This window comes from Marmota monax, unplaced genomic scaffold (assembly GCF_021218885.2).
Source record: "Marmota monax isolate L192 unplaced genomic scaffold, Marmota_monax_Labrador192_F-V1.1 WCK01_AAM20220418_F8-fsc00018, whole genome shotgun sequence".
NCBI classification, from domain to species: Eukaryota; Metazoa; Chordata; class Mammalia; order Rodentia; family Sciuridae; genus Marmota; species Marmota monax.
In genome coordinates this window covers 22199962-22210484 of record NW_026692201.1, presented here as the reverse complement: position 1 = coordinate 22210484, position 10523 = coordinate 22199962, and the positions used below count along the sequence as shown (strand labels likewise).

Genomic DNA, 10523 nt, shown 5'->3' with positions numbered 1-10523 from the left:
AATACCCAACCTTAGGCAACTATTGATCTAATTATTGTCACTACAGTTTTTCTTTTTTTTTTTTTTTTTTTTTTTTTTTTTTTAACTTGATATATTTTTATTTTAATATTTCTTATATTTGAATCAACAAAAAATAGGAATATATTCTTTATGCTTATAGTTCTCATACAACAAAAGCTAAACATTTACAAATTAAATTTTTAACAAAAATATAAAACAAAAATGCAAATTAGTCATCTTAATTTATTTAATATAAGAAATAATGCTGTTTTGCTCAGATAGAAAAATGTTTTGTTCAAAAGAAATAAATCAAATATTTGGTTTAACAGTAAAAAGCTGTAGTTTCAGATTCCATTCTGTTCTTAAACAATGTTTTTACTTTAATGACAATGATTGTTCACACAGGTATCTTATTCAAAATGGCATTAATAATTTCAAGTCTTTCCTTTCTTTTTCATAGTAACCAGGAATATTAAACTCCTTGTAAACATGACACTTCTTAAATATCAATTTTAAAAACATGAGAATTGACAGACTGACAATTGAAAACTATACTTAGTAAAATCTGCGATAATAACTACTGAATCCAATTAGTTGTAGATATGAATAGGAACATTCTTGACTATTTGCTATTATACTTATTGCTAATGAACTGTTGTAAGTTACTCTGTATAGGAGACTCACAACTTAAGGGTACTAACTTATGGTACAGCTCTTTTCTGAGTAATGCTAAGACACTGTCATGTCAAAATCCAAATCAGGTATGTTAAGTATACAATAGCTGTACACCATCATTCTTCTCATCTTCATAGAATCTATGTTTTCCAGCTTCATTAGTTTTATTTTTTTTCAAATCAGATTTTAATTTTGAATACTTAACACTATTATTGATGTGCATTTCACTTTCTTCATGTTTACTAAGAATATGTGATAAATGCTGCCAATCTTTGCATCCATTCTCATTTTTCAATTGATTTTTTCCTTCTCCAAAGAGTTTGCAATACAGGCAAAACACAGAATCTTTTGAGGTTGAATAAAGTAGCCAGGATCTAGTTGCTTTTTCACCACTTGGAAGAATTCGTGTATAATAAGTTTCTGAAAACTTTCTCCCTGTATTGTCTTTTGGAAAGTTAAAATTTCTTACTTGAGGTGGATCATTTTCAACAAGAGTATCCCGTTGTTTAATATTCAGAATTCGGGGCCATGTACCTGGATCTGCAGAAAGCACAACTGGTATAATGGAATCTTCTGAAGTTTTGTTTTCCAGTTGCTCTTGAAATTTATCAGCTATGGCTGACATGGAAGAAAGTAAATTCACATTCTGTTTGTTCAGTAATGTATCTGGGGTACATTCTGCTGAAACCTGTAGTTCCAAACTCTTTTCCTTTTTTTCTGGTATTCCTTCTATTTTTTCCAAAAGTGTATTTGATGATCCATATAATTTTCTTTCATTTTCTTCTCTGATGGCATTCCTTTTTCTGTTTTCTAATGCTGATGCTTTTGATTTTGCTTCTGTCATCTCTTTATATTCATTAACACAACTTTGGGAACAAAATCGCTTCTGTTGACCTCCAATCAGGATATTGTTTCCAGCATTTTTATTGGGCATATACTCTCCACACTGTTCACAGCAGTTCATTATTAGACCATTGGCCAATCTGTACTTATTAAAGCAATGGTTGCTGCATAGCTTGTGTGTTACATTATTAACACTGACTTCATGACGAATCTCTGTTAATTTACTACAGATTGTACATCTTGACTTATTAAAAAATCCTTTTCTAAGATTCTGGTTGTCTTCATAGGGAGACAAAGATGTACAACAAAATTCTTGGAAGGATTTGCTTGATTCTACTGGAGTAACAATAGTAGCCTTCTTTGTAGGTGCATCTTTTTTACATGTAACATTTCGTGTCTTTCGAGCACGTTTATGAGAGAAGGAAGAAAGGCAGGTGGTAGAACAGAAGAGGTGAGCAGATCCTTTTCGTTGATAAGCTGTCTGTCCCTTCTGTAAAGGTTTTTTGCAGTTTGCACAAGTGATTTTAGCTGGTTTAGTAAGTTTTTGTTGGGCTGGAGGCTGGAAATTCTGATTAGGAAGTAAGGCCACTGGATATAAAGAATCCACCCCTGGCTGTTTCTGGTTACGGGGAAATGATGCTGACTGGGAGATCCAAGAATCAGGATTATGATGAGTTGGAAATCCTCCATTCTGAAATACATCTACTGCCACATTCATTCTACCAGGATTAAAAGGTCTTACTCCAGTCTTGGTCTTACTTCTTGAAAGACTTGAAGTGGAGAAATCCAAATCTTTGGTATTATTTTTAGTTGCAGGAAGTCCCCACTCAGTAAAATTGGAAGAATTTTTCTCCTCTCCTCCATTTGTTTCTATGTCCTCTTCATCATCAATAACAATTGTCTCACACATACTTCCCTTCTGAGAAGCCAAATCTTTTGAAGGCGTCAGGAACATGGAATGATTTCCTTGTGGTTTTTCATGTTTTGATGATGCCAATATAAAATTTCTTTGATCGGCTATTGTAGAAATTGAAGGAGGTTGTACAGATTCAATAAACACAACATCATCATCATCTTCCACTGATGAGTTTCTAGATCTATTTACTAAAGGACTAACTGGATCACCACGTGTATTTTCTATGTCCATGAGTTTAGCTGCCATGGCCGTACTCCCTAACAAAGCAGGAATCTGGTTGGTCAATTCTAATCCTCCCACTGAAAAATCATCCATGCCAAAGAACAATAGAGATATTTTCTGTATTAATTTCTGCCAAAGCTTCACCAAATTGCCCTGAAGGTGATTCCGGGTCCTGGTCCGGCTGGGTTCAGGAGCCCGGGAATCCGCTGCCTGGCTCCGTCGCTGGGCCTCTGACTCTCAGAGCCGGGACAGCCGGGAGCAATTGAAGCGGGGTCACTTGTCCTCGCGCCCGGGCTCCAGGCCGTTTCCTCGGTTCGAGAAGAGATGCGGCCTCGATGCCCCAACGTTCTCTCCAGTCCCTGGAAGGCTCCAGCGAGGGAGGACGCCCGGGATGACTGTCCAGGGGCATCTTTCAGTGTCGCCGGCGCGGAAACCTGGCCGTTGGCCCTCCCACAACTCCACCATTGCCTAGTCCTCAAGGATTGATGGAGGCCGCACTCAAACGCCTGCTCCATCGCTTCTCCCAGTTTTTCAATTTCTAGAATTTCACATGAATAGAATCAAGAAGAATATAATGCTGTGTCATCTTTCACTTGGCATAAGGTTTTTGAAATTCATCCATGTTGTTACTGTACATCAACATCTCACTTTTGCCAAATTATATTCCACAGTACAGTTATAACACAATTGTTTGTTGTGGTAATCACTTGATGAATAATTGAATTATTGAGAGTATTATGAACAATGTGCTTATAAACTTTCACATTCAACTCTTTGTATGGACACATATTTCTCCTGGGCAAATACCTATGAAGTAGGAAAGCTGGGGTATGGTTTTTTACTGTGTAAGACAGTATCAAAGTAATTGGGTCATTTTGCATGCTCACCACAAAGTATGATCATTCTAATTCCTTCACATCTTTGTCAACATTGGATGTTTTCAGGCTTTTTAGTTGTAGTCATTCTAGTGACTGTGTAGTGATATCTCATTGTGGTTATAACTTGCATTTCATTGATGATGAATAATGTTGAGCATCTTTCCTTGTGCTTAATAGGCATACTTATATATGTCATTTTTTGAAGTGTCTGTTCAAATCTTTTGCCCCATGTTTTTTTTTCTTATTATGGGTCATAAAAATTATTTATATATTCCAAAAGCAAGCCTTTTATCAGTATATGTTTTAAAAATACTTTCTGTCAGTTTGTGGGCTTGCCTCTTTTCATATTTTTAAAAATTTTATATATGGTGCTGAGGATTGAACCCAGTGCTTCACACATGCCAGGCAAGTGCTCTACTGCTGAGCCACAACCCCAGCCCCTCATTTAAAAAAAAAAAAAAATATATTTTGTTAGTGACTTTCACAGAGCAAATGTTTTAAGTTATGATGGTCAATTTCAATTGCTTTATTATGTGACACATTATTTTGTGAACTACTTAAGAAATTATTGCTTAACCCAGACTTTCTCAAACTTGGCCCTACTGGCACTTGAACTTTGTGGTAGGGAACATCCTATGCATTGCAGAATATTTAGCAGCATCCCTGGTCATGACCTGCTAGATAGCAATTATGTCCACTTCTGTTATAATAATCCAAAATGTATCCACACATTAGCAAATGTCCCTGAGGGTACAAAATCACCTGTGATTGAGAACAATGTCCTAACCCAATGCCATAAGTACCCACCTATGCATTCCCTGCTGCCCACCTGCTTCTTTTTTCTAGTAGGGTTATAGTGTTAGCTCTTGAACAGCAATCCATGTGGAGTTATTGTCTATGTAAACCATGAAGTAAGAATGAAAGTTCATTTTTTCCATATAACTATTCAGTTTTTCTAGTACAATTTGTTATAAAGTCTATCTTTTCCATTGTGGGATTACCTTGACAGCACATTTGTTGAAAATTAGTTGATCATATAAGTGGGGACCTATTTCTGAGCTCTCTATATTGTTCCACTGCTATATGTTTATCTTTATGATAGTAACACACAGTCTTGATTATTGTAACTTTATAGTAAATAAGAAAATCAGATAGTCTAAATACCTTGGTCTGTTTCAAAATTGTTTTGGCTATTCTAAGTCGCTTACCTGTCCGTAAATTTTAGAATAAATGTTTAAACTTTGATTGTTAAATAAACTTTATTCTAGAATAATTTTAGATTTGCAAAAGAGTTGCAAAGACAGTATAAACAGTTTCCATATTCTCCTCACTCAGTTCCTCCTAATGCAACATTGTACAACATTGTGGTACATTTGTCAAAACTAAGGAACCAACATTAGTACATTGCTCTTAACTAGACTTTAGACTCCATTTGGATGTCACCAGTTATTCCATTAATATTCTCTCTTTATTCAAGATCCAATCTAGCATAACACATTTCATTTAGTCATCCTGTCTCCCTAGTCTCTTCTGGTCTGTGACAGTTCTCAGATTCTTCTTGGGCTTTGTGCATGGCTTTTTTAATAGTCCCAAGTACTAGTCAAGTACTTTGTGAAATGTCCCCCAATTTTGGTTTACCTGATATTGTTCTCATGAGTTTATGGGTTCTTAGAATGGCACAGAGAAGTGTCCACATAATATTAAGGGCTATCTCATAGTCACTTGGTAGCATCACTGATAATGTTAATGTGAAGTAAATTTATTTTTTTAAAAGTCTATTAGGATTTTTAGTGGAGTTGTAAAAATTGTCTCTCTATACATATAATATATCAGGAGGATAATTGCCATCTTAATAATATGGAGTTCTTCAATCCATAAACCTAAAATTTCTCTGTACTTATTTGGATCTTCTTTCATTTCCCTCATCTTCTCTAAGAAAGAATTTCTCATTAAGATTTACTGTCTGTTCACTCTCCTGTATCTCAAGTACTTTATAATTTTCCAGAATCTATGGTTATTATGCAGAGGTCAGTTCAACAATATCTAACTCATCTATTTCTGGAAGTAGAATGCAAAATTGCCTCAAGTACTTTTTAAAGATGGACAGGGAAAACAAATTTAAAAAAAAAATTATATTATTACTTTTAGATACCCTTAGAGCATAGTCATAATCAAATCTGTGCCAAGTCAACTAGCAATCATGAAGTTCACCAATAGTTGGTAGACAGATAGTGTGTGACCATGAAACGAGCTTTTCTCTGTGAAAGAAAAGTGCACACACACCTGGGATAAGCAGCAGGTTTATTGTCAGGAGCCTCACAAGGCAGCTTTGTGCAGAGAGAGGGAGAGCAGCAACTCCCCCTTGAATGTTACCTGTTACAGGCTAGAATCGTGGCGGAGCGCTAGGGGTGGGTTTAGTCTTGACTGACATAGTAAGCATCCCCTGATCTTGTGAAAGGCAAGTTTGTTTCTTGGGAATAGAGACAGGCAGTTTTCCTATCTCTCAGAGTGGGGACGGGGAAACAGCATGCCCCTTTATCTTCTCAAGGAGAGAACAGGGTAACCAGTACGTCCCCATCTCAGGGGCGGGTAAGTTGTCTCCTATCTGAGAACAGGAAGAGACCAGCACGTCTCCAGGCCGGTAGGTTTTATCTCGGACTACTTTCTATTTCTTGGGAATAAGAACAGTATTCATAAAGTGGGGGTGGGGAAAAGGAAGATGGCTGCAATTATGCTAACACTCTGTATGTAGTGAATTGATTATATGGAATTGATGGCTTCGTGCTTGGTTAAAATTTCAAATCCTAAGATACCAAACCATATGTTTAGGAGCACCATATGTCTAGTTTTTGGTAAAATTACTCAATGTAGTCCACCCAAGTTGCAGTAAAATGGGCATCTTTGTATACAGCAATAGTTTTATGGTAGTTACTTTAATTAGCTCATTGGGAAAGCATGTGCATAAGAGCTTTAAAATTATTCATACCTTTGACCTAGTAATTACACTTCTGAGACTCTATCCTATGAAATAATGCTAGAGACAGAAAGAATAATGACCCTTATTCACAAATATTTTTAATAAAGCATCACTTATCATTTTTTCTTTGGTGCTGGGGATTGAACTCAGGTCTCATGCCCTACCACTAAGCTGTGCCCCCAGACCTATAATAATTTAAAAATGATACTATATAAAAGTCCAACAGGAAAAACATACACACTCAGTAATTTTTAAATGTTTATTAAAAACTTTTAACATTATAATATCAAGCATACACACACATACAAACACACACACACACACACACACACACATATGCTACTTGAGCTCAACTCTAATTTTTTTAAGTGCTGAACAAAAGACTAGAAGGTAGGTACTTAATGGTAGCTAGTGGAACTTTTAGATTTTTTTCCCTTTTTTCCTGCTATGCTCTTATTCAATAGTGAGCCAAGAACACAAAATATCTGTTTTAATCTTATAAAAACTTGTTTCTGAATTTCTGAGTTAGAAAGATCTCTAGAAAAACTGGCTCACCCCTGTACTTTATTGATAAGGAAGCTACCTTATCAATAATAGACAGAGAATTTAAAATATTTGTCTAAACTCAAAAAGAAAGTTGGTAGTACTCTAAAACTGACATTTCCTGACTGGACATGACACATATTCTGGTCAATTTCTGTTGTATTCCAGCCTCTATTTCTAGATTTAAAGGAATGGGTATGGTTCACATTAGCAATATTTCATTAAAATTATTTTTACATTATTAAATAAAAACCTCAAACTCAATTTTAGCTTGAACGCTCTAGAACCTGGAAAATAGAAGGAATTTTAGAGCTATGCCAATGAATATTTGAAAGATGAGTAAAAGCAAGGTTTCCAACTTTGAGATTTGAAATACCTCATAAAGAACACACATTACATTTTATTTATTAAAAGCTTGTTGTTCCTGGGGATGGGGGTGAGAAAGAGTGGTAGAGCACTTGCCTGTCATGTACAAGACCCTGGGTTCCATTCCTAGCACCACAAAAAGATTAAAAAAAAAAAACTTATTGTTCCCATGTTAGTGCTATTACTGTTTGCAGTTGTCTGAACAGAAATGACAGGGTGCAACATGATCTTATAAATTAGGACTTTCAGTTATGAACTGGTCCATCTTTATTGTTCTATAATGGTGGTAGAGTACCAGCATTGCTGATAATTATCTCTAAATCATACATTAGACCTTCAACTTAGTTTCAAATTGCCAAACAAGTTCTCCTAAAGTCTTTCTAACTGGATAAAAATATTTTTAGTTTTGCATTTCATACCACTGAAAGATAATCCAATGAGAATGTTTAAGGTTAGTAATGTTTATCTTATCAAAAGTGGTCCGGTCTGTTTGGGTTACTGTTTGGCTTCCAGCTGATCAGGCCTATTTACTAGTTTAAAAATGTTCAGCAATTAACAGTGTTCAAACAACACCAATCTGCTATGTTATTTCAGCTGGGAAAGCAGCTATATGAACCAACCCAACTTTCCTACTAAAAATAAATGATAACACTTTCCACTAACTGGGGAGTGAGCTTTTAGTCCTTTAGGTATGTCACACTGTCACACTGCATAAGAAAATAAGAGAGTGTGAAACAGCTTAGTAATTAAAAACCCAAAAGATATGCCATGTTTTCAGGTTAAAAAATCATAATAAAGCAACTTTGCCAACAGAAACATCATTGCAGGAAGACAAAACAAATACAAAGGGATTTTAAGAGGCAAGTTGTGGTCTCTCTTCCATCAAGAACAAGAACCTTCCCTGTTTTTAAGACTGTTTGGTTATATTAGCAATTTTCAACACATGGTGCAAATCAACAATCTACCTGCTCTTCAGACTTTGACACTTCCCCAGCTGCTAGGCCTGTGCTTAACTAAACAAGTACAGTAGCACAAGTGGAACATTTATGTAACACAGGAACTATAAATGTTCTTTGAGAAACAGGCCTACTCATCCTAAAAGATATGACAAAGGGATGAGAGCATTACATTTCAAAGTAGATTTAAAACTCCTCTGAGGAATATATATTTTTTATACTTGTTGAAAACTGTCACATCATTTATTTACTGACAATAAAATGTCCTTTCTTATCTTTAAATAATTTCTAAAAATTCTTTTGAGCATTTACCTGGCATTAGACTCTCCACAAAAGATTTCATACAGATTGTGTAATTTAATCCTTGGAATAATCCTATGAAATGTGAAGACCAACATTAATCCCCATTTTGCAGGTGGAAAAATGGAGACTTGAAAGGTTAAGTAAACTGCCCTAGGTGGCTCAGCTAGTAGATACTAGAGTGTGGTCTGAACTTCAGAGCCTGTGCTTTCTTATATACTATGGGCAAATCAAATGATACTAAAGAAGTTTAGAATGGAAAAGCTATCAAAATACCTGAATAAAACTTTGCAGATAAGATCATAAAGTACAGTCTATCTATGGCCTTTCTTTTCCCATTGATTGATATCTGTTTAGTGACTTCCCTTACCAATACCATCTTGTTCTTCCACTTCCTGCCCCTTCCAGTTCCACTTTCCAACACACACACACACACACACACACACACACATACACACAGCAGTGGTGGTGGCAGCAGCAGCAGCTTCACTATACAGTGCCTTTGATAGTAACACACAGGGCAGAAAGAAGTTAATGTTCTACTTAAGCAAATGGACTAAATGTTAAGTATGGCCTCAGACATGGTGGGGTGAAGGAGCGGGGAAGAGGTCATAATTTGTTCAATCGATTGGATGTACCCACTGCTTGTTTATTTCATTTATGGATATATAGGAACAAGAAAGAAAAGTCTCCCACTAAGGGTATTTCCTGGATTTCCTTCATTCTCTGCCCAGGCCATACAGCCTGTTGTTTACTTGACCAAAGATAATATTGTCAGTTTTCCAGAACAGAGTGAAAAATGAATTTCTGTAAGTAAATGTGGGTCTCAGTGAAGAAGATTCTATAGATTAGCACCTTCCAGTCAACATGAGAACCAAATTTTTAACCATATCTTATTTTAAGTAAGTGCATGTGGCTATTAGCTATTGCATTGGAAAGAAAAGCCATCGATTTGTCTCAACTACTATTCATTGAGCATCAACAATGTGTTAAGAAAGGTAGAATGTTGCCCCATTTTACAGATAAGGAAGATATGGCTCAGAGAGATTAAGGGGCTTTTCCATGAATTCACAACTAACAAGTGGTAAATTCTGGATTGGATTTTGCACCTACATCTGTCCCCCACAAAGCCCGGTGCTTTTACAGCCAATGCTGGTGTATTATTCAAAAATATTAATCTCCAGTTCCCAGTCTCTGGAAATTTTTATTTAATTATACGGGGGCTGGGCCTCAGCATAGGCACATCCTGAACTTCTACTTTGCAACACCACTGGGGTGACTGAGACCCCTTCTCCGGTGGTGGCAAACCATTTTTAAAAAGGAGAGCTGTGAAGAAGCTCTGCCTCCACCTCTTGTCGGAAGCATGGTTAACAATTTAATGCTGAAAAAGGAGACCCATGCCTTCATTTTGCAGATCGAAGAGCTGAAGTGAGGTCACAGAGCTGTTATTTGTAATAAAGCTGAGACCAGGGCCCAGATATTGAGTTAAAAGGTACAAGCTCCAGCTTCCAGAATGTGGGTAGCAATCAATCACAGGTCAGGAACACTCTGTCCAGGACTGTGGAGCCTAGAGAGCAGTGGGAAGCCCAAGGGCAAACACAGGCTGTGAGCAGGCAGTACCTCACTATTTCTAGAGGTAGGAACACCTGGTTCTTCCACCTGGACTTTTCAGCTTCATCATCTCCATCCCCTTTAATCACCTCTAGAGTTGTCCAAAGGCCTCTGCACAGCATTCTTCATTGTGACAAAGTTGATTTTAATGGATGGAGCCCTACCCTGGTACATAGTAGGTGCTTAAAATTATAACTGTGAAAAGAATGAAAGCATATTTTCTAATTCAAAAAACT

General features: G+C 36.4%; 1 protein-coding gene across 1 annotated transcript; it reads right to left on the bottom strand.

The window, feature by feature from the left end:
* Positions 1 to 223: 223 nt before the first annotated feature.
* On the bottom strand, positions 224 to 3038 carry LOC124082327 (zinc finger MYM-type protein 5-like). Its single transcript, XM_046428796.2, has one exon. It carries the CDS (start codon positions 2747 to 2749, stop codon positions 767 to 769), a length of 1983 nt encoding a protein of 660 aa, XP_046284752.1. The 5' UTR covers positions 2750 to 3038; the 3' UTR covers positions 224 to 766.
* Positions 3039 to 10523: the final 7485 nt, after the last annotated feature.

Bases quoted from the DNA above. Each gene is read 5' to 3' on its own strand.
- LOC124082327 (XM_046428796.2), bottom strand. From the start codon at position 2,749: ATGGATGATTTTTCAGTGGGAGGATTAGAATTGACCAACCAGATTCCT.